General features: G+C 47.8%; 4 protein-coding genes across 9 annotated transcripts in view; all 4 read left to right on the forward strand.

The window, feature by feature from the left end:
* LOC147437327 (uncharacterized) overlaps positions 1–24,597 on the forward strand; it is a 209,745-nt gene that overhangs the window by 96,557 nt on the left and 88,591 nt on the right. The window lies entirely within an intron of this gene.
* LOC147437328 (uncharacterized) lies at positions 1,939–2,917 on the forward strand. The gene has a single exon (XM_086485925.1). The coding sequence runs from the start codon at positions 1,976–1,978 to the stop codon at positions 2,771–2,773; it is 798 nt and encodes a 265-aa protein (XP_086342051.1). The 5' UTR covers positions 1,939–1,975; the 3' UTR covers positions 2,774–2,917.
* On the forward strand, positions 2,837–3,904 carry LOC147437329 (uncharacterized). Its single transcript, XM_086485888.1, has 2 exons — positions 2,837–2,860; positions 2,916–3,904. The coding sequence occupies exons 1-2, from the start codon at positions 2,837–2,839 to the stop codon at positions 3,477–3,479; spliced, it is 588 nt and encodes a 195-aa protein (XP_086342014.1). The 3' UTR covers positions 3,480–3,904.
* Positions 4,058–4,849, forward strand: LOC147437330 (uncharacterized). The gene is made up of 2 exons (XM_086485926.1): positions 4,058–4,200; positions 4,296–4,849. Exons 1-2 carry the CDS (start codon positions 4,156–4,158, stop codon positions 4,728–4,730), a joined length of 480 nt encoding a protein of 159 aa, XP_086342052.1. The 5' UTR covers positions 4,058–4,155; the 3' UTR covers positions 4,731–4,849.

The following is a 24,597-nucleotide window of genomic DNA, read 5'->3' on the forward strand; positions in this document are numbered from 1 at the left end:
AAAAAGGTGACTCTCGATGCGGGATATAGCATCCTGCGATAAAGATCAATCCTTTTGATGAGCAAACCTTAACCCATATATAGCGTTTGTGCTCCTCAACCTTTCGTACATCAAACATCTTTTGAAGCTCTTCCTTATATATTACAGCTACACCTCCTTGTCCTCGCATTTGGGTACTAGTCTACCATACTGAGTGCTTGATGTACCCACAAATGTCCGGCAGTTGCATGTGTTTTGTTCCCATGTTTCCAATAGAAAGAGTATGTCATCTTGTGGTTGAATATCTACCAACCCATCTCCCTTATGCCATAGGAAACCTCTACAATTCCAACTCGTAACCTGTATGGTCGTGATCCCATGGGTCGCATGCCCCTATGCATCCTTAGATGGTGATGTCGGTGTTTTCTCCTTGAGGCGTTCCTCATATGCTTTCCTTCTTGCTGCTTGTTGTGCCGGTGTTCTATCTTCACTTACATAGTACTGAGTGCCTTTTAAGTAGAAGCGTGCAGTTTCCAAAATTATGTTCCTTTTACGAGCATCCAACATTGTGCATACAACTGCTCGATGAGCATCAGTCTTCTTCTGGCCCACTCTATGTGCCCCATATACTTCTGCATCTTGCATGTCAAGCTTTTCTGCTAACAAGGTGGTAACATCTACGTTCAATGACATGACTGTTTCCCCCTCAGGTTCTGGCATGCCTCGTATCACAATGTCTCGGGATCTTTTCTCCCGTTCCTTGTACTCAGTAGGATCCTCATGCGTATACATGCTCTCATGCGTAAACAGTTCTCCTATCATGTGCCCCATTGTCTTCTCTTGTTTTACTATTTGTGCCCAAGATGGAGGAGACCCCTCGGGTGCATCGATTACATTATTGGTGACCTGTATTATGTGATTTCCTTGTTCCAACACTTGGGATTGTAGCGTTTTCATAGTGTCTTCTTGTTGCTGAAGCTTTAGAGCTTGTAATTTAATGGTATGATCGAGCTCTTGGTTGCGCAGTGTCAGGGCTTTGATGTCGTCATTTTGACGTGAAATCACCTCATTCTGTTGTCGTACCTGTTCCTAGATAGACAATAGCAATCCCCATATGTCCTGGGTAGTACATGTAATTGTCATGTCCCTTGATTCCTTGGGGGGCGTGGGGGTCGTGTCCTTCGGCATTGTTTTGATAGGTGATGAGCTCATTGTTCGACCGCTTCTTGATATCCTTTGGTTAATGTACGATGATTGCATAGAGTCATGCAATAGCCACACAGAAGTACATGGGTGTCTCAGAGATGATGATGATGATGATGATGTATTTACGTCCTCGGGGGGCCAAAATGACCCATGGGACCCAAAATCTCATATATGAGACTCCCCCCTTCCCATGTGAAGGAGGGGACGTGTCATGATTCTGTGGTGATCAGGGTTGTTTCCGTACGTACGTACGGCTGAAGTCAGTACCGTACGGTACCTCCGTACCGAATCCGTACGTACGGTATCATTTCGTACGTGCAGGGCATTAATTTTTTTTTTCGCCAGTCGGTTCCTTATCCGCCTAGTCGGACAGTTTGGGCGAGGCTTTTTATATGCCAACCTATGCTATACCTCTTATTACCACAACTCAGTTGCAGAAAGAAGTCTCTGGAGTCTGCACAGTTTCTGCACCGAGACCAAGGAAGGGTGGAACGCCACCGATAAGGTCCTGCCCTCCCTCCCTCCCTCCCTCCCTCCCTCCCTTCCTTTGTGTTTGGAGTCTGCAAGCCTCAAGGAGGCACTCTAGATGTCCTGACCTCGCGAAAAATGTGTAAGTTTTGTATTCAACTTTGATTCGTGCTTTAATTGTGTTGCTGCTTGCAGAGTTATCATGCCTCGTAGACCTAATCCTCTTTGGGCCGAGCACACCAATGTCCTGAGAGTTGTCAACACAGGAGGCCAAGAAGGTTCAGGGACTCGCACTTGGGTGTGCAAGTATTGCGGAGAGCAGATGACCAGTACAATTACCAGGGTTTTGAAGCACCTCACTGGTATTGGCACCACTGGACATTGTGGGGGTTGTGAGGCTATCCTGCAAGCATTGAGGGATGCCTTGATTTTGGAGCATTTTCCTCCAGGATCTACTGCATCGTCACAGTCAGGGGGAGCACGTGTAGCAGCAGTAGCAGCAGCAGAGGATGCCTTGCAGGATGCATTATTTGGAGATATTGGCGGCTTTGCGTCTGCAGCGCCATCATTAGCAGGCACTAGTAGAAAGAGAGATCGTGCTTCACAGGCTGAGGATGAGGGTGCTAGTGCTTCAACAGCAAGTGCAAGTGGGGTTGAGGGTGTACGTGGCCCAAGGCAAACCACATTGCCATCACGTGTACACAGTGATTCATGGGTAAAAGAGCGACAGAAAGTTGCAGAGATGGAGATTGCGCGGACTCTCATAGAGTGCAACATTGCATTCAATGTGTTGAAGACTGATCAATGGAAGAGGATGGTGAGAGCTATTTCACAGGTTGGTGCTAAAGATTCCTGGAATGGTCTTGACTACCAAAAGATGCGCACTACCATGCTTGACGACCAAAAAGAGATCATAGACCGAGCATTGACTCCAGTGAAGGTTGGGTGGCAACAATTTGGATGCACTATTCTTTCTGATGGGTGGAGTGACACGCGGAGGCGTCACATTATCAATATCCTTGTTTCCTCCTGCTTGGGCACATACTTCTTACGAGCCGTGGATGCAGGGAAAGCTGGAGAACGCATTTCTGCGGCGTTCATCTTCAAACATATTCGCTAGGCCATCAAGGAGGTTGGGGAGAAGAACGTCGTGCAGGTAGATACTGATTCCTGACCATGTGGCATGCACATGAATTTTGCATACATTGTCCAACGTAATAATGTCCACACTTCATTTAATATCTTGTCATGACTCATTGTAGGTGGTCACTGATAATGCCTCCAATTGCAAGGCCATGGGGGATATGGTGGAGGCTGAGTTCAAGCACATTGTGTGGACACCATGCGCTGCACATTGCCTAGACCTTCTCATGGAGGACATAGGCAAACTTCCCTGGGTGCACCCTACAGTGTCTGATGCGTCCAAGCTTACCACTTTTTTCCGCAAAAAACACCAGGCCTTGGCAATCTTCAGGAGCCACAGCACAGTAGACATGGTGCGTCCCTCAAAGACCAGATTTGCATACATGTATCTCGTGCTTCAGAGGCTGTTCAGATTGAGAGATCCAATGTTGCAGACAGTTATGGATCCAAAATGGAGATTGATGCACCATGCTCAGTCAGAGGCGACCAAGTACATTCAAAGAAAGGTTCTTGATGAGACCTTTTGGACACAGGTGCAATCCTTGGCAGTGGCTCTACAGCCATTGTATGTACTACTACGGGTCACGGACATGGAGGGCTCTACACTTGGGTTGGTGTATCATCTGTTTATGCAGATGAAGACACACATTTCTGTATGTACCTCATTGACACAGGATCGGTAAGTACAAACTACAAAGTGCTCTAATGTCCTCATGTGACATGTCTATTTATAATTTTTCAAAACACATACTTACTGTGACTATTTTGAAATTTGTTTGCAGTCGTGATGATATTTTGGCTATTGTAGAGACTCGATGGCAGTTCATGCGTCGTCCCATCCATGGGATGGCTGCAGTTCTCCATCCTCTCTACAAGAGCCAAGAATGGTTTGAGGAGGCTTCATTGCTCACACTACGCTCTGAATATCTGAACATTATATATGATGAGGATGAGCAATTGATTCTGGATTTAGAGATGAGTAGCTACATGAATAGTTTAGGACCCACCTTTGTGCGGTCCGTAGCATTGAGAAAGGAAGCTACCAAGCTTCCTTTAACATGGTGGCAGAACTATGGACGCCAGGGCCTTCCCAAGTTGCGCCACCTTGCATTGCGGATCCTTTCTCAGGTGAATACTGAAGTTTCAAGTCTGAATTATAATTTATAATTATTGAATGATGAATCTATATTTTCACACGTGACACTTGTGACCCATGAGTGTTCGCTATTTGAATTGCTGTAGGATTGCTCCGCTAGGGCATGCGAGCGCAACTGGAGTGCATACTCTCTTATTCACACGAAGATCCGCAATCGTCTTAGCACCAAGCAGTTAGAGAGACTGGTTTATTGCCGTGCTAACATGCGGCTTGTGCGCAGCTTTCATGCCTTGGGGACACCCAAGCAGGTGAGATTTACATGCACATTTATGAAAACAAGTCAATGATCAAAAGACAGTGTTGAATCATGGACTTTGTTTGAACTTTTGTCTTGTCATTGTAGGTGGATCCCACAGAGTTGAAGATGGTGACAGATCCTACTGCGGAGGAGGTCGATGCACGGATTAGAGATGAGCAAGAGGAGATCCTTCGAGAGTTGCACAAGGAGCTAGAGAGCGTGGATCACCGGGTCACTAGATCTCGCTCTCGAGCTTACAGTATTCCTTGTCGCATTGCTGCTGCAAATCCTGAGGTTGCACACAGAGAGAGCATTCGCAGAGGAAAGTTACCCGTTCGGCCTGCTCGTAGACGAGCCAATGAGGCTGTTCAACTCATCCACACCTGGAGTTCAGAGGCTGATGATCTAGATGAGGGTGATGCACCCCTAGCATCTGTGCCAGAGGAGAGAGAGCCCGATTATGATGATGAGGGCAATGTATTGACAGATGGAGACATGCTCTCTGAGTCTTCATTAGCCTCTGATGATGATTTTGAGTAGTAGTGATTGCCCAGTGCTTTGGGTCTTGGGACTTGGACATTTGTCATGACTCATTTATGTTTTTTATTTTGTTGCTTGAGCCACCCAGACTCTTTATTGAGTGACTATGTTATTTTTGTATCAGGATTCAGCATTCGGTTATGTACTTTTGACTCTTGAGTCTTGACTTACACTATGCCATGTGGTCTGGACTCGATTGTAGCGGTTACTTAACTTGTGGGGTGATTTTAAGTGTTTTTTGAAAGTTGTGGCTATGTTTAAGTATTGTGCAGTGTTTTTAAACTAGATAGGTTGTATATAAATTTGAAATTCTTTGTATTTTTAGCTTTTAAAAACTATACTACGAATTTTACGTACCTTATGGCCCAATCCATACGGTACAACGTACAGTACATACCGAACACGTACCGAATACTACGTACCTTACAACCTTGGTGGTGATTTTGTTTGTGAGTGTGGTGTGATGTTCTAGCACTTTGGCAAGATAGATGCCTAGTGCTACTGGAGAGGGATGTGTTCTTGAGAGAAGCTCCTCAAATGTAGTACATCCTTGAATAAGTTGGGGAAAGTCGACCTGAATGTGTGCATATGCTAGACATTCAAGGGTTACATGTGCCTCATTTTCCAATGAGTTCAAGTTGCATTGAGTGCATCTCCTCATGTTTGCATCAATATTCAGCCATCCTCCCGTTTCACTTTTGAGCATGTGTGATCTTGTCCGCATCAACGTGATGGCCCGTCTCGCAGGGTAAGACATGGGTGTCCAGATATGTATTTGGGTTTCCCTTGTCTTGTACTCTTCCCAGTATCTCGTGTTTATGTGCTTGCAATAGTATTCAAACTTGGACCTGTGCATTGCATTCTTCCATTTGCTGTGGAGGGCCTCAAGTAATTGTAGTTCAAAATTCAGCTCGTGCTCATGCTCGGTACCTGCCTCTACATGCATGTCCACATGTGCACCCACATTCCATTTAGAGAACCATTTCCTGATGTCCTCAACAAGGCTAGAGGTGAGAAACTTGCTTTTGTGGTTCTTTTGCGGCTTACATCCTACCTCCCATGCTATGTGAGGCAAACGGTTATGAGGCATCAGCTTCACCTTCAAGAGATATCTATGCATTCTTTGCAAGGCAAGCATTTCCAATGGTCTTTGTCTAGTCTCCAATAGCATCACTGAGTATGGTGTTGTGGTTTTTATCCCCATATGTCTACATAAGAACTTTTTCTGAATTTTCTCAATGTCATTCCATGTGCTGGCCGGAATACTTGGTCCCCATACCTCTACCCCATACAATAGCGTTTGGACCACACACGCATTGAAAGCCATGGACTTTATTTCCCACCGTCTAGTGACGCTTTGTTTGCACATGTTTTCAAACTCGTAATACCTTGCTTGTCCTGCTTCAATTCTTGTTTTTGCACATTGCCCCCGTCTATGATTCGAGGGTATAATGATGTCCAAGTATTTAAAGCTGTCCACAGTGCTTGAATCTCTTGCCCATCATACATAAGGGCATAAGGGCGGGCTGATCCTTTGATTTGTGTGTACAAATCCCCATACATTTTGTTTTCGTGACATTCACTGAAAGTCCTATGGCTTCGCAGAAAGTATGTACCGCATAAAAAGTTTTTGCAAGAGAGACATGCTATGTGCTAAAAGAACCACATCATCAGCATAAATGAGGAGTAGCAAAGTAATGAGACCTATGTTTGGTGCATCTCCATTATCTTGCGTCGTTTGGCAGATAAAGTCATCAAGCTCATCTATGCATAGCCCAAATAATGTTGGGGACAAAGGACATCCTTGTTTGACCCCTAGTGTGCTAAAGAACTCTTTGGAGAAGCTTGTTTGCATTTTCAGTTTACATCGAATCGCATGGTATAGGCGTGCCACCCAACCCTCAAGTGTATGGGAACCCCAATGGTCTCCATGTGGGACCATAACCCATGACGAGGTACCGTATCAAACGTTTTCTTAAAGTCTACAAAACAGCAGTACATAGTTTCCCCTTTGAGTCGCGCCTCTTCTATCATAATCCGGATTGTAATCAAGTGATCTATGGTACTATGTTTTGCTCTAAAACCTGCTTGACCGAGAGCCCTCTTTCCACTATTTTCAGCCCATGTGCTAATATCCTTTTCTATCAGGCTCCCAAAAAGTTTTGCCATGCAAGAGCCCACCATGATGGTGCTGTAATTCGTGAGTAGGTTACGGTCTCCGCCTTTAAACAAAGCTTTGACCCAATTCTCTTGCCAATCTTCAGGCATGCCTTGGTGGATAGCTTGATTCATCATGCAGTGTATCCATTTCTTGGCTTCATTGCCCGACCATTTCAGCATTTCGGAGTTGAAGTGCAAAATGTCAAAGGCTTTCCCAGTGGCTAGTTTTTTCAAACCTCTCAAAGCCGCTGCAAAAGTTATAGGTTCCTTAGTGTCAACCTGAATTTCAGCATTCATCATTATTTGAGCATCGGTGGGAGCATAGAGTGTTTGTGCATATACATACATTTTGTCCATGCTAAAATTTCCCATTATATCCTCCTTTTTTCCTTTCATGTTGCGCCATGCTTTCTTGGGCTCTTTCTTAAATCTGATCACCTCTTGCTCCTCCTTCAAAAGTTCATGCATCCTTCTCTTTTTTCTTTTCAGCATCCTGTATTCCTTGGCTGCACTTTCCCACTCCTTCGTGGACTTATTGAAGCACTTTAACTTGCGTTTGGCTGCTTTACATTCTGCATCAAACCATGGGTTATGAGGGAGACCTTTCACTTGTTGGTGATTTCTTTTAGATCGCCCCATAGTGACCTCTGCAGCCTCTTCTATTGCTTGACGAAGGTAGCCCAATTTTCTGAAATGTTTTGGGACATGCATTGGCTACTCAATAGGCTGTCCAGAAAAGTGGCATAATCGAATTTCTTTGTGGCTTGCATTCCATATGCCCAACTTGTCGCCTTTTGGATGCGTTGTGTAGGCATGTGTGGGAGGTCTAGACATACATGAATTGGAGTATGGTCCGAGTTCAGTGACCGAGCCCCAATTTTAAAGTGTCCAATTAAATCCAATGCATTGTGGCTAACTAACGCATAGTCATTAGCGCTTCTTCCATGGTTTGATGTATAGCATGTGTGTTCCGGAGCTTGCAAATTTCTTGGTGCCATTCATGACTACAAGTTGCATAGAATTCATCATGGATATCAAAGCCGAACCTTGTTCATTCATGAGGTGATCGCATGAGTATCTATCCCATATTGCATCTAATACAAGATCGCCATCTTTGTCGGCGGGATGGGTTGAGTAGTCAACCAATTGAACCTGTATGTTGGCTATGCGAGCATTAAGATCCCCGAGTATCATCACTACCCCCTGTGGTGTGTAGGTTGCAATATCTGTATATAGGTCGGCAAAAGGGTCATTCTTGGAGAGATTATGCAAATCATAGAACGGGGATTCCCGATGTGGGATGTAGCATCCCGCAATGAACATGGATCTCCTAGATGTACAAATCTCAGCCCATATGTACCGTTTGTGTTCATCTATCTTGCATATCTTAACCTGATTTTGCATTTCCTCCTTGTACATTATAGCAACACCCCCTTGCCTGCGCATCTTAGTACGAGGCTACCAAACCGAGTGTGTAATATATCCTCGAATACTTGGCAGTCTACATGTGTCCTGTTCCCACGTTTCAAGTAGAAAAAGTATGTCTGCTTGTGGTAGAACCTCTGTCAATCCTTCCCCTTTGTGCCAAGGGAAACCTCGGCAATTCCAACTTGTGATATGTATGTTCGTGGTCCCATGGGTTTCCCCCTGTCATGCTTTTGGTGGTGTTGCCCCTGTGGGGGTGTTCTTTTTCATTCGTTCTTCATATGCTTGTCTTTTTTCCTTTTGTTTCGCGGGTGTCCTGTCTTCATTGATGTAAGTTGGGCTGTCCCTTAGATAAATGTGAGCATTTTCGAGTATGATGGCTCTTTTACGTGCATCCAACATTGTGTATACAATTGCGCGATTGTTCTCAGGTCTCTGCTTTTACCCACACGGTGTGCCCGATACACCACTACATCATGCATGCCAAATGTGTTTGCAAGGAGGTCCGTGACCTCGGCATTCAACATGAGTACGTTCTCATTGTCAGATTCGGGTATGCTTCGGATCACAATATTCATACTGCGTTTCTCTCGCTCATTATACTCTGTGTCATCTACATTTGCATACGTCTCATGTGTCTGTGGAATGGCATTTGGAGTACTTCTTACTACATGTGCCCAGAAGGTCGTATTTCCTGTTGCATTATCACTGATGTGTGCAAGCTTCTCGTCGTGTGTAGCTAGAGCATCTTGCACATTGGAGACCTGTTTGTTTAATGCATCTTTCAGGGCTTGAATTTTCTCATCTTGATGTTGCATTTTCAAATTCTGTATCTGGATTGTGTGCTCCAATTCCTGGTTCTTTAGTGCAAGATTTTTGATGTCTTCACCTTGCTTCATCACCATTTCCTGTAAGGATGAGATAAAACCCCAAATGTCTTGCATCGAGCATAGCGCCGATTTCTCGGTTCCTGCACCTGTGAGAGAGAGAGAGAGAGAGAGAGAGAGAGAGAGAGAGAGAGAGAGAGAGAGAGAGAGAGAGAGAGAGTAGCTGTCAGGTGGTTATGGCGGGGATGCAGCGCCCATGGTGGGCTGGTGCGCAGGTGGACTGAAGCGCGCAGGCGCGCTGGTGGGATGAGGAAGACGGGCGTGGCAGAGAGGTGTGGTTTAATGAGAGAGAGAGAGAGAGAGAGAGAGAGAGAGAGAGAGAGAGAGAGAGAGAGAGAGAGAGAGAGAGAGAGAAATGAAATGTTATATTAACGTCTTCAAAAGGCCAAAATCACCTATGAGACCAAACTGTTACAAAATAGTGAATCTGATACCATGTCTGGGTACAAAAAAGAACTAGAACAAAGATACTACTACTAGATTCCACCCTCATCTGCACTCTGGATGTCGAGAGAGTAAGGCTCGAATCCTCTTCTGTAGTCTCCGTCAATGCTGTGTCGGCCCTCTCCTCAATCGTGGCCGTCTGAATTTCCGTAGCTCCAGTGCTCGGTCGATGAGAGTGCCGGTAGTGGTAGAGAGAGAAATGAAATGAAATGAAATGTTATATTAACGTCTTCAAAAAGCCAAAGTGACCTATGAGACCAGAAGGTTATAATGTGGTGGATCTGATACAAAGTCAGAGTAACAAGATGACAAAATAAAATACTATGGAATCCTAAACTGCTAGGTGTGAACTAAGCCGCTAGCTGGGATAGCTAGATCACAAGAGATCAAGCATCGATCCCTGTCGGATCTCATCAATTTCCTCCATGGTCAGTAGTCTGACCGGGCGTCGTGCGTGTCGGGCCAAAGTGATCCGAATCCTCTAATGCAGCCTCCGTCGATGTTGTGTAGTTCTCCGCAGTCGTGGGCGTCTGGATCTCCCTAGCTCGGTCGCTCGATCGATTAGTGTGCCTCTGGTGTGAGGCGACAAGCTCTACTGTGGTAGTAGCTCCTCCGGGTGTCCAGTGGCAGCTCTGAAGAAGTTTGTCATTTGTCTCTGAGACTGGCTAGCCTCTCCTGTAATCAAGCTCTCTCTGTGTCTGCGCAGCTTGAGCAAAAACAGATCCAAGCATCTCTGATCCTCGTACCGCATGACTCTGGAGAGTGGTCCAAAGCCCTCTCTGAACAAGCAATGAAGCGGCCTCGTATCACGTAGTAGACGGGGCAGTGGCATGTGTAGTGCAACTCTGTCTCAGGCTCAATGTTGCACAGGGGGCATATCCTGGCCTCTGCTGGTACTCCGCTGTATGTCCCAGTCTCCACCACAGGTGGTGTGAAGATGTGCGTATTTGGCCAATAGCACATCGTATCCCATGAGACAAGTGGGTGTCCATGTATCTGGGCCTCGTCACAAAACCGTTCTCCGTAAGCTGTAGAAGATGCTCTTTGTAGAAAGCCATCTTCGTGCCCAGCTCCCGTGCTGGCTGTATCCATGTCCTCCTGGTGTCTAGCTGAGTCAGGTCCTGGCGGATGAGCCCGATGATCTCGGACTGTGTAAGAGTCAGAGAGGGCGCATCCAGTGAGAGAGAGAGAGATGAAATGTTATATTAACGTCTTCAAAAGGCAAAGTGACCTATGAGAGGGAGGAGTTACAATGTGGTGGATTTGATACAAAGTCAGAGTAACAAGATGAGAAAATGACAGAAATGACAAAATGACAAAATGACAAAAAGAAATACTACGAAATTCTGAACTGGTAGGTGTGAACTAAGCAGCCAAACAGCTAGCCGGGATCTAAAGAAGTGGCAGCTCTAAAGAAGTCTGTGATCTGTCTCTGAGGCTGGCTGGCCTCTCCTCTCATCAGGCTCTCTTTGTGTCTGCGCAGCTCGAGCAAAACAAACCAAGGCATCTTTGATCCTTGTACCTCATGACTCTAGAGAACGGTCCAAAGCCCTCTCTGAACAACAATGGAAGGAGCCTCGTATCTTGTAGTAGAGACGGCAGTGGCATGTGTAGTGCAACTCTGTCTCAGGCTCGATGTCACATAGGGGGCATGTCCTGGCCTCTGCTGGTACTCCACTGTATCTCCCAGTCTCGATCCGCAGCTGGTGTGAGGATGTGCGTATCTGGCCAATAGCACATCGTATCCCATGAGACAAGTGGGTGTCCATGTATCTGGGCCTCGTCACAAAACCATCCTCCGTAAGCTGGAGGAGATGCTCTCTATAGAAAGCCATCTTCGTGCCCAGCTCCCGTGCTGGCTGTATCCATGTCCTCTTGGTGTCTAGCTGAGTCAAGTCGTGGCGAATGAGCCTGGTGATCTCGGACTGTGTAAGAGTCAGAGAGGGCGCATCCAGTGAGTATTGGAAGGGAGGCAATCTGTCTATGCTCATTGAGGAGGGCAGATCGCGTGGGAGACGGATCTATTGTAGCTTTGTGGATTTCCACAAAGCATTTGACAGAGTGCCCAGAGCTAGATTGATGCGCAAATTACAGCAGATGGGAGTACCCACAGAGATCATTTGGGGGTCATGGCATTATATAGGTTAGTAGTAGGGCATGTACGCACCCCAGAGGGTCTATCCACACCGGTTTACTCCACTATTGGGCTGAAGCAGCGCTGCCCGCTCTCTCCTACTCTATTTGGTATGTATGTGGATGAGGTTTCTGACTACATTGAGAGAGATGGTGATAGAGGTGCACAGCTGGCAGGGACATGGATTCCACTATTGTTATATGCTTTTGATATTGTGTTGATCTCCGACTCTCCGGAGGGGATGCAACGTCACTTGGATGCTTTGCATAGGTTTGCCCAGGAAAGTGGTTTGTCCGTCAACCTTGGTAAAACCAAGGCCATGGTATTTTATACCACCCCACAGTGGATCAGGAGGTCAGCGCCCGCATTCAGATACAGCCAAGAGAAGGTGGAGTATACAGATCCTTACACTTACCTTGGAGTGGTTTCTAGTGGGCAAGCATTTTCATTGAGGAGGGCAGCAGAAACTAGATTGACCAAAGCCCATGCAGCATTGGGCAGATTGGAAAGGATGTGTTCACAGGTTCAGTTTCAGAAGCCTCGGACGAAGCTCTGGCTCTCTGACACTTTGGTGGCTTCTGCATTGCTTTATGGAGCTGAGATTTGGGGACCTTTACTGGATCATCACGGGAGGACAGGCCGCAGTGATGGATGGGGGGACATGGAGAAGCCTCTGGTCTCTATGATCTCGCGGCTCATTAGAGCCAAGGCTTCAGTACCACGTGCTATTGTATGAGCAGAGCTGGCTGCCCCTCCACTAGTGGTTGAGACGCTCAGCAGATCTGTCTCCTTCATACACTGCATGTGGGAACTTCCCTGAGATAGATATGCACGCCTCGCACTTGAGTCCTCTCGACACTTAGCCATGCCGGGAGATACAGCATGCTGGTATGGGGAGATGACATCGGGTTTCAGGCGCATGGGTTCATGGCTCTGAGTGTCAAGATATGGTCAAGAGTAGAAAAACCCCTCTTGAAACCTGCCTACCCGGCTGCGCGTATCCCCTCCCTCTCTGCCCATCTACTCAGCTGCTGCTCAAGAATAGATGCGTACAATCGTGCCAATGTGTGTCCAATCATGATAGTGCGATAATTCCCAGGCTCCATAGGGTCTCCCGACTTGAAGATAGGTACAATAGTAGATAGGCTCCAAGTATCAGGCAAGCCCTCACACATGGCACGGTTAAACATAACTACTAGAAGTTCTGCTAGTAATGCGTGAAATGCTCAGCCACTAAGCCATCATGATCATATGCTCTCCCAGTCCTCATCCTGTCAATGGCCTTCCTCACCATCTCAACGGTGAAAAAAGTAGATGTGTGGGCATGGATCAAGGGGGTCGGGAAGGGGGGCCTGCTCAGGAACTGTGTACAGAGATGATGCATACTGGCCCCAAGCCTCTGTAGAAGTGATGGCAGGGGGGAGGGAGTGCTCATGAAAGAGCTGCCACGCGTCACATGAGCCCTGACTCAAGAATAGCTGGTATAGATCCTGCTCTAGGCGAGCCAAAAATGCCCTCTTTTTCCGCCGCACTAGGCGTCGGAAGTCAATCTGTGACTGTCTGTGAGTGGTGTCCCCCAAAAGCACCTCCCTCTGAAGTCTCGCTCTAGCGTCCTGGTATTCCTCATCATACCAACTTTCTGGGGCATGCTCCCCGAACGGCATCTCTGCTCAGGCTGGGTATGTGGGTATGCCTCTGCTGGTGCATCATGCAGTGTTTGTGTCAGTATAGTAGTAAGCTACCTGCTCGTGACGTGCTGCTACCAACCATCACCTGTTCGTGACATGTTGCTACCTGCTCGCCCTCTACACCTGCTCACGTTCGTCCTCTGCTACTCTCCTGCACGTGCTCACCAGCGCACTGCCCACTTGCACCTGCTCATGTACGCCTGCTGTTAAAGTGCGTAAAAAGCCTACAGTAATGCAGCAAATAATTGTGCGGACAGATACAAGGCAGCAACCAAGGGTCGTATGCAGTAGTAATGACAATCTATGCACGACTAGACAAGTGAACAGGGTTTGCAGCAAGCAACAATACTTAGGCTCCGTTGACTGTGGGAATGCACAGCTATGGAAATGGCGCAGACGCGGACCAGCTGTCTCTGCGCAGTCTAAACCTGTCCTAAAAAGGTCTTTTCGCCTGTGCCCAACAGCAGCAGGTCTCTCCGCCGTGCACAATAGCAGCATGTATTGCTTCTCTCTCTCTCTCTCTCTCTCTCTCTCTCTCTCTCATCCTCCAATTCGCCTCCGAGGAGTCTCGAACTTCTTTCCTCCGAAAGAGGGTCATCTTGAGAGGGCTAGAAGGCCCCCCGATTTATCTTGATGATGACCTCACAAAGATGCAACAAGATCACTGTCGCGCGTGCATGCCTAGAGTCCACCAAGCCCGCAAAGAAGGGAAGAAGGCAGTATATCGAGATGGTAGGGTTATCATTGATGGCAAGACCATCGCATAGGGACTCGCGGCCTGTGGGACACACGAGGAGATTCATGTCACGGTTTGGAATTGCAATGGAGACCTAAGGACACACCCAGAGAGACTTGAGGAGGTGATGAGAGGTCGAGACATCATTCTACTTACAGAGACACATGAGAGCCCAGAGAGAGGGTTACCAAGGATACATGGATTCCAGTGGGAGTCTCTACATCGGGGATGTATGCGCCAGCACACCACTCGCGGCTCAGGAGGAGTGGCCATACTCTTTAGACAGGGGCTTCACAGCAGATGGACTCAAAAAATACTACATAACACAAAACCTAACATTAAGAGTATCAAATCAACAAGAATAGATGGGTGAAGTCTTCCTTATGGGAGACTTCAATGCTCGTACGCGCAGTGAGCAGTGTGAGGCATATGACCACGAGGACCCAGAGGCACTACACACTCTAGATGAGGAGGCTACTATGAGAGATACAGCAGACAGAGCTCCAGTCACAGCCTACGGACGACATCTACTTCGACTTGGCTCCGAGCACCGTCTCGTTATTTATAACGGGATGGTCCAGTGGCCCACCTCAGGGGGCTTGACTTGTATGTCACATGGAGTTGCAGAGGGAGGGGGGAGTACAGTCGACTATATTCTGGGACCCAGGGAGGCTACACACCTTATCACATCCTTCACCATTCCACCCATACCCATCGGAGCCGACCACACATACCTCTCTTTCTCCATCACCGGAGATACCATCCCACACAGCTCCACAGCACACACTCCTCACACCACCATCCATTTCACACATGAGCTAGCCTCTCTTTACTGGGCCGAGGTCGAGCATGGCCTATGCCTCCTCCACCCATCCACACCACTCTCAGTTCTCACATCACATATCTCTTCCGTTCTCCACACTTCAGCTATTAGCTCTTTTCCACACACCACTCACACAGGACGCACTCCCCCCCCCCCCCGGGACTATGCCTCAGAACCGCTGGTATGATGATGAGTGCAGAGAGCTATACCGACGCCTCCATGCACGGCGAGCCTTAGGAGAGATCACAGAGAGAGAGGCCAGACGGCATATGAAGACGCTGACACGCCAAAAGCGGCGAGCATTCGAAGAGGCACAGGAGCTTGAGCTATACCGCCTATTAATGAGCATGGATAGCGCGACGGCATGGCGCACCCTGCGCGAGCCACGTCCGACTACAGCTATTGAGGATCCACAGATATGGCATGATTATGCAGAGCGACTTTATGAGGTGCGAGGGCAGCCTCCTATCCCACAGCCACACGAGCCACGCCCCACGTGCTGCTCCTTCTTTACAGCAGAGATGGTAGAGAGGGCCATACGCCGCATGCAGCACAGACGATCAGCTGACCATACTGGATTACAGAGTGAGCACATCATTTATGCGGCCTCCACTAAAGCCCCGTTGATTGCACATGTCTTCAACCGGGCTATAGGGGAGGGCTTCCCAGAGGAGTGGACACAGCACACCATAGTGCCTATCCACAAATCTGGCGACACCCTGGACCCAGGGAACTACAGGACTATCATGATTGGCCACACGATGGCCAAGCTATATGGTGCAGTACTTGAGGCACAGCTCAGCTGCTACGCAGAGATCGAGGGTTTACGAGCTCCAGGCCAGGCAGGTTTCAGACGAGCTTTCTCCACCACTGATCACATCTTCGATCTGCGCTACCTCATTGATGGGGCAAAGGCGCGGAAGAAGAGGCTTTACTGCTGCTTTTTGGATTTCCGCAAGGCCTTTGACACAGTCCCACGCGAGAGACTCTTCCAGCGCCTTCATAGCATTGGGGTACCAACAGAGATGATTTGGGCCATATATGCTCTCTACGAGAGGGTGACGGGTCGAGTTCGTTGCCCAGGCGGTTTTTCAGAGACCATTGCTAGCACCATTGGTGTTAATCAAGGATGCCCACTCTCCCCGACACTCTTTGGGCTCTACATCGACGAGATCTCTGACTACATACTGCGAGCAGGTGGAGAGGGGAGCGACTTGGCAGGTACTCCGGTCCACATCATGTTATATGCTGATGATATTGTGTTGATTTCAGAGTCACCCGAGGGCTTGCAACGCCATCTTGAGGGCTTGGACGAATTCAGCACACAGAGGGGGTTGACTGTGAACCTTGGCAAAACCAAGGTTATGATCTTTCACACATCCAGTGCAGTGAGGAGCGCTGCCACCTTCACAGCAGCAGGAGGACAGGTTGATGTAGTCACCTCCTATGTCTACCTTGGCATCACATTCACCAGCCTACCAGGACCCTTCACTATGAGGCAGGCTGCTGCTGACAGGCTCACCCGAGGATATGCAGCTCTGGCCATGCTAGAGCGGAGATCCCACCAGGCACACTTTCAGGAGCCCCGCACGAAGGGGTGGCTTTTCGACACCTTAGTCACCCCGGCCTTGATGTACTCGGCGGCAGTATGGGCACCAGGATTGACAGCTGACCAGTGGACACAGCTTGAGAGGCCACAGGTATGTATGATCTCACGCTTGCTCCGCAGCAAGAAGACAGTGCCACATGACATTATTAGAGCCGAGCTCGCCACACCACCTATGGTTGTAGAGGCACTATTCCAGACAGTTTGCTTCATCCAGAGGATGAGAGAGCTACCTCCTGACAGACTTACTCGTAGAGCATTTGAGGCAGCTATACAGCTATCAGAGAGTGGGCATGAGAGAGCATGGTACTCACAGGTCAGAGCATGGTTTGAGGGACACGGTCTTGACATGGAGAGCCTACCACCATTCCAGTACGACCCCCACTCACCATATGTTCACCTCTCTCGCAGTGAGAGGAACTTGGTATTGAGACAGGATCTGTGGCAGCTATACACTAGGAGAGTCTGGGAGTCACCTGGCTTGGGGACGAGGATGTCAGATTACAGAGACCAGTTTCTCACCATATTGTCTGGGGGGTTCATACTGAGACCACGCTACATGGACACATATATGCCACATAGCTCACGGGTGGCGATTGGTCAGCTGAGAGTGGCTTCACACAGGTTAGAGATTGAGATCGGGAGACATACTGGTGTTCCCAGGGAGGAGCGAGTCTGTAGAGCCTGCACAGAGGAGGTGGAGAGTGAGGAGCACTTTGTATGTAGATGCAGAGCATACACTGAGATCAGAGGCAGGTATGAGGCCTTATTCAGAGGACAGCCCACTCTCCGAGAGATCATGGAGTCTCGAGATCAGAGACAACTCGGACGTTTCTTACTAGAGGTATAGAGCCATCGGGACACACTACTACAGCCACACACAGCTACACAGACAGAGGGGAGACAGTCGCAGCTCACAGACTTCTTTCAGAGGATTGCCACCCCTCCCTCACTAGACACTCAGAGGGGAGTGACACTCCCACAGGCGGAGGTGAGCCGAGCTAGACGACGACCACGAGTCACAGGCTACAGGGGCGCGAGCTCCCACCACCGACAGATCGAGGAGATCCGAGCCCGGGAGCGCCGTGCCACTGAGGAGCGAGTGGCTCAGATGAGGGCCGACCCGACAGCTTTCATCCGGGTAGCCTTGGCACCAGACCCGCCCATGTACCACATCTTACATCCCCCCATTAGTACAGGATGGAGCTAGATAGCTTGATGCATTCTCATGATTGTACTACCTTGAGCATATAGACATGCATATACCCCTAGAGATAGAGCTCCATCCCTCCTCAGATACTCCACTACCTACATTCAGTTCAGTTTTGTATCAGTTTTGTTTCATTTGTCTTTCCGATAGACGGATGACATACACACCATGTACATTTGATTTGTCTCATAGGCCGATTTTGGCCTGACATAGACGTTAAAAATCTTTCTTTCTTCTTTCTTTCTCTCTCTCTCTCTCTCTCTCTCTCTCTCTCTCTCTCTCTCTCAACAGTATACAGCAAGGCTGCTCCTCGAGCAATATAGGTTTCAACTTTCGGGTGCGTGGACAGCAGGCCTCTCCCACAGTGGGGGCCGCTTTCGTGTTTGCAATCAGCACCCTGAGAGGGCGTATTGGTATCGCAGGCCAATCCAGCTGGAGGCTGCGTGTGTTGTTCCCTTACAGGTGTTGTATGTGTTTGAATCGGGTGCAGACCCGCTGGGGCTGCATCTCTTGTCTTTGGTGTGGAATATACCGTTGTGTCCTGCGGGGTAACCTTTTGGCAGCGAGCTGACCCAGCTCAAGGGGGGTAGCCGGTTGTATGTTGGACAGTTCTGGGCAGGTTCAATTGCATGACAGCGGGCGCAAGGCCCTTCATCTTATTCTAGCGCTGATACCCACAGTGGGCTGGAAATGTGAATGTACCCGCAACGGGTTGTGGATGACTGATTCTCCACCTGGTCTCAGCTGAGCTAGACTGTCGAGGTACTTTTGAGTATTTGGCTGGTCTCTCGAGTGGTATTAGAGCCCCTACTTTTGTATGTCAGTTGAAGGGTGAGCCGTGGTGCTCCGAACCCCTATTTACTCCTTCTTGGTAGAGCCGATACCCACATCGCCAATGGAGGCCATGAACGCTTCGCCAATGGAGGCCATGATCGTTTCGCCAGTATGTAAGCCTCATACGAAAGCAACCTTTGTGCTTACAAACAAGCGGATAACACAAATGGAAAGGGAGATGAAAGAATGGAAAGCAGAGACAGAGGGATGGTGGAAAGAGAAGGCCAACCTTCTTCAAATGTTTCTCAATGAAGGCGCACAATGGAAGAAGGAGAAAGAGGACTTGCACGCCTCAAAAAAGACAGTCATCCTACCCAATAGCTCACCATAAGGTTAGAGCCTTTCAAAACCGATTCACGTATTGGTGAACGTAAACAAACAAATTACGAATGTCCAACTAGGAAGGGTATATAAACTTGTGGAAAAAATCAATCTATTGGCTTGGAACAAGTTCATGGATAGAAGGCTGAAGCCAAGTCAATAAAACTGAACTTTTTGGGTAACGCTCTTGAATCTTTACAGATGTTACTTGAGCATTGGTTAATAAAGATTCCGACAGTAGAATGGATGAAAATTACCTCATCTTGAGCATTGCACTGTTCAACAAAGTAGTATAGGATGCTTCGCAAATGTATTTTTACCACTAAAGTGCTAAGTAAGTGTATGTTTCTATAGAACCTAAAACGTTTAGTAGGGGTTGCAATCAAAGCAAAAGGAGTTTAAAATAGTAAACTCAAAAAGGTCAGAGGAAGTTTTCAAAGAAGAACTCACTAGGCAAATATTGAGGAATTCTAAGAGTTGAATTGTAACGAAATATGGCTATAACATTGATTATAGTGGAATTAAAGCAACAATAGTGAGCATTTCCTTAAGAGAACAATTGAGGACCGGATTTACTGGAGCTGGTCCCCCCTCCAAAAGGCTTTTGTATTATAGATTCTCCCATGAAGAGAGACTTGGTACAATACATGCTTTATGTTCATTGAGACCTTGTTGATGCAATGAAGATGGTAAACTTCATGCACCAAAGTTATGCCCGTAACTAATATAGTAAAACCATTAACTTATCCCCAGCCACAATCCCAAGACCTCAAACACCTTCAAAGGTGGAGAGAGCTAGCTGGGAGTGAGGGAAGGAAAGAGGAAGAAGAAGTAGCATACGAGAAAGAAGTACTTTCCTAACCATAGACTACTATCGGAGCTTAGCTTAGTATAGTAATATAGATGGTAGAGAAGATGAGCATGCCATTGAAGCTTGGCTCTTGTTTGGATTTGTATTCCATAGCCAAGAGGTGTTGGTGTAGGCTCTCTACTTCTCAAGCTTCGAGAAGGAGATGGAGTTCTTGCTGAACACAATGAGAGAATGTGTATGTGTGTGAGAATGAGAAAAAAGAAAGTCCTCTCCTAGCCTTGGTGGACCCCTCTCACTCCCTACTCTTGCTTGCCTCTCATTGGCTCATGCCATGCTTAGCCAATCAAGGGCCTTGGTTATAACTAGCAATAGAGGTAGCATTTGGATAGGTGTCCTCCTTTCCCCTTTGAGAGAGAAGGCTTGAACATAGTTATAGAGGACGGAAGGGACGGGGCCTAGAGACCATAGTAACAGGGAATGACCATTTTTAGGTCCCCGTTCCCCATTCCCATCCCAATTTCCCGTTCTGAATCCCCGTTCCGTGTTTCAAACGTGAGTATCTGAAACAGGGAATGGCATATCATGCATGTTGCCATTTCCCGTTCCGGGTAACTATGCTAGAGACCCCTAACTGTCGTAATCGGGCTAGGGACGGAGGGGAACGGCCAGAAATTCATCCAATTGGCAGAGTCGTAGGCTGCTGGCGGACGGGGACGGGGACGGTTGGGAACGAGCAGAAATTTGAAACTTGAAAAAAATGACCATTTTTAACGAACGCTTGCAGCCAACGTCTAGTTTTTTGGGGGGGCTTTGGCCCTTGGGAGGCTATAAACGCACCCTTGGGCCTCATCTTCTCTCAAGTTCAATGAAGGCTCTCCTCTCTTCCGTCTACTATCTAGACTCTACGCCGTCTACGCTCTACCTCGGGCACTCAAGGCTCAAGCTCTACCCTTGAGTCTTTCTACCCACTCTCTCCCTCTTCTATCCTCTCAACTCTGAAGCTCTCCTCTTAGCTCTACTCTCTGTCCACCATCATGTCATCTCAAGCTAACTCCACTTCTCAAGTCGGCTCTTCTGGCAGGAGGCCCGCCGTGCAAACATGGTCGTGGTGGGATGAAGTCGACTCTTCCACGTGTGGTAAAGGTGGCGGTGGAAGACCATGGACGTGCAAGCTATGCTCGTACAAGAGAACGGGTGGTGCAAACAAAGTGCGAGCCCATCTTCTTCATGAACCCGGTCACGAGGTGAAGTTTTGTCCTCGAGTATCTCCGAGAAGAGGTTGGAGCTTCTTGAGAAGCTCGCGGTGTATGAGGTTGCGGAAGCGGCCAAGAGGGGCCGTTTTGTTGCCGTTGATCCCTCCGCCAGAGCGACATTGCGAGAGCAAAGGGAAGCCAACCTTGACTCCACCTCTCAAGCGTTCAAGACAAATGCATCTACACCGTCCTCTTCGGTTGCGCATCGCCGAAGCACCCTCAGAAAATTGGAATCCTAAATTGAAGGAAGAGGTGGATAGATCGGTTGCCCGATTCTTCTTCCACGACCACATTGCCTTCCATGCTTCGCTGTGAGTTTCCCCTAGCATATGCACATTGCAATCTCCCATTTTGTACTCATTATGGGGTCTCGACTCTCGACTCTCCATACTAACACAACATGCTCTATTTTGTGTGGATAGGTCTCCATACTTTTGAACCATGGTTACAAAAACAAGGGAATATGGCTCCTCTTATGTGCCACCTTCATCGGAGAGGTGTCGCACCACCCTCCTTGACAAAGAGAAGCTTGCCGTGGAGCAAGCAACCCACGCAACAAAGGATTTGTGGGAGACCAATGGCGTCTCTCTCCTTGTAGATGGATGGAGCGACACCCGCAAGCGGTCCATCTACGGAGTGGTGGCCTACTCTCGGGGGGAGATGTACTCTGTGGAGTCACATGATGCATCTGACAGTGGCAAGGCCGCGGAGATGCTTGCTGCGGAGTGGACAAGCACCATAGAGATCACCAGCCCGGAGAATGTCCTTTGTATGGTTGCAGATGGAGAGGCGTCAAATAGAGCAGCTGGGGCTATCATTGAGGTCATGTATCCCAGCATCCATGTCACATTTTGCATGGCGCATTGCCTCAATAACCTCCTCAAGGACATAGGAAGCTTGTCATGGATTTCTCTCACCATTGGTGACGCCTCTCAAATTGTCTCCTTTGTACTCAACCATCAAAAAGTGCGCCATGAGTTCTTAAAGAGAAGCCACTTGTCCTTGCTCAAATATTCAGAGACAAGATTTGCATTCAATTGGCTTATGCTAGGCCGCTTGTCTACATGTGGCGGAGCCTTAAGGGGCTTATTTCTCAATGATGAGTTCCAGGCCATACCCGAGTCTACATCAGCAAAACAGGATTGAAATGCCGCGAATGGGCCGATGACGCTGCTTGGTGGGAGGAGGTGAAGACTCTTGACGCCATGGTCAAGCCTATTCTACACCTACTTCGAGTTGTGGATGGCTTGCAACCATGCATCGACAAAGTCTACGAAGCTATGGATCGGATGATAGAGGCACTTGAGAAGCTTGTGTCCGACCCTGTTCAATATGCGGAGATTCGTGGCTTGTGTGAGTCGAAGTGGAATGGATACTACTCTCCACTTCATGCGCCAGCTTATGTGCTTGACCCCGAGTTTCAAGGAAGGTGTCAAGAGACCGACAAGGAGGTGAGCAAAGGATGGCGGCTTGCATTGGAGCGCCTTGAGCTTAACAGTGACACTAGGTGCAAGATTAGAGACCAGCTACTCAACTACAGGCAAAAGAAGGGCTTCTATGGATGTGTATATGCACAGATTGATCGCAACAAGATTGGCTCGGTTTTGTGGTGGGAGGACTATTGAGGAGATGGCCCACATTTGCAATGCTTGGCTGTTCGTGTCCTTAGCCAAGCATGTACCACTAGTTGCTTGGAGCAACTATGGAGTGTATACATGCCACATTGCCTCTAAGAAGAGGAATCGCCTTAGATTCCAGAGGGCCAATGATTTGGTCTTTGTGAACGCTAACTTGCGCATGCTAGCCAAGAGCGTCACACACAAGGCAGATCCCTCCACTGAGTCGGAGATGTCACAAGAGAATCCATCTATGGACGAGACACTTTTGTCGGAGCTAGAGGAGGACTTCGAGCTTCAATGCGAGCCTCGCGAGGCCTCATATGTCGCTGACGACCTCGACTATGACGACGAGATGGAGATTCAGCAAGCGAGCACTTCTTGAGTTTGAAGATCATTGATCACTCTCGAGTCTAGAGTCTACTCCCCTAGAGTCTACCTACTACCTAGCCCTTTGTACTTTTTGTTATCCTTAAGGCTTGTCTTAAGTCCTTTTTGAGCCCTTGTGGCATGCACTTTTCATTTTGTATCCATCAATGCTTTATTAGCACATTTGCGCCTATATGACTCGTTCTCTTTGGTCTATTTAGTGTAAATTTGTGGTCAAAGTGATGCTCTATTGTATGTGGCATGTGTGTAGCTCAAAAATGGCCAAATTTTTTTTTGTTTTTTGGCCGTTCCGACCGCCGTCCCTGTTTCCTGACTTTTTCCGTCCCGTCCCCGTCCCCATTCCCGACCCCGACCTGCTGTCCCATGTAACTATGGGTGCTTGGACAATTATTTAATTAACCTAAATTCTCATTGGATCTCTTTAAAGGTCATCCAAAAGGCTTTAGGCACACTATGAGGGCAACCTTGCTAGGAGCTTGACATGTGTGCTATATGTCTCTTGTGGAAGGGGTGACCTTTGAGAGGGTGCATGTGTGTGCTCTCCTTTCCCCTACTTCTTGGGCTCACCCCCTCCTTTGTAGGCACCTTGACTTCAAGCACCTCAAGCTCCTCAAGCATCTTAGTCATGAAGCACCTCAAGCACCTTAGTCAGCTCACGTATGACAAGCACCTCAAGCATAGGCCTAGCTTGCCTAAGGTCTAGAGTACCTAAAGGTCCTAGGTCTAAGAACTTTTAACACTAACCTTTGGAGGTCTTTAATGAAGCTAACCCTAAGGTCTCTTAAGCTCCATTACCTGCTTATTGCTCTTTGATAGACCATTTCCCTTATGGACCCTTCAAGAGATGTAGCCTTCTCTCCCCTTGGTCCCATGCTGGGATAGGTCTAAAAGCACATATCTATATTCAAACACTTGTTCCCATTTATTTTCCCACACTAAATGATCAGTTCAATATGAGAAAATCATTTGGGATACTTAGATATTAGATTTTATGACATGAACCCAGACAAGGAGAGTGTTTACCTGATGTTTCTCTCATTATGGGTTCATAATTTCTATGAGGATGTGAATTTCCTTTAGTGGGAGGTAATGTAATGTCACTAATAATAGTGGGACCACGGTGCACACTTAACCTGCGTGGATAGAGTGCATAGTGTGCACCCCGTGCGCATATAGCATAGTGTTGGAGTCCAAGAATAGGCGAGATGGCCACACGGGATTGTCAGGAGGCTGCGAACAGCCACATGGGTGTGTAGCCTGACACACCACATGCTTGAGCATGTTTAGCCAATGTTCGTGCCAGCCAAGTGTGATCATGCCAAGACCATTCTATATATATGGGATTCCTATGATTGGATGGAGAGTTCATTTTCAGTGCTTGTATGTCCAAGAGCTCTTGCTGGAGAGCTCACCATGAGAGATAACAATGCCCATGTTCTAATGGTCTTCGTGGTCATGGACTTCGCATTCTACAGATGAAAATGGTCTTGTTCAATGTTACTTCTATAGAGAGGGGTCTTACCATAAGA

Source organism: Adiantum capillus-veneris, chromosome 17 (genome assembly GCF_014529385.1).
Source record: "Adiantum capillus-veneris isolate H3 chromosome 17, ASM1452938v2, whole genome shotgun sequence".
NCBI classification, from domain to species: domain Eukaryota; kingdom Viridiplantae; phylum Streptophyta; class Polypodiopsida; order Polypodiales; family Pteridaceae; genus Adiantum; species Adiantum capillus-veneris.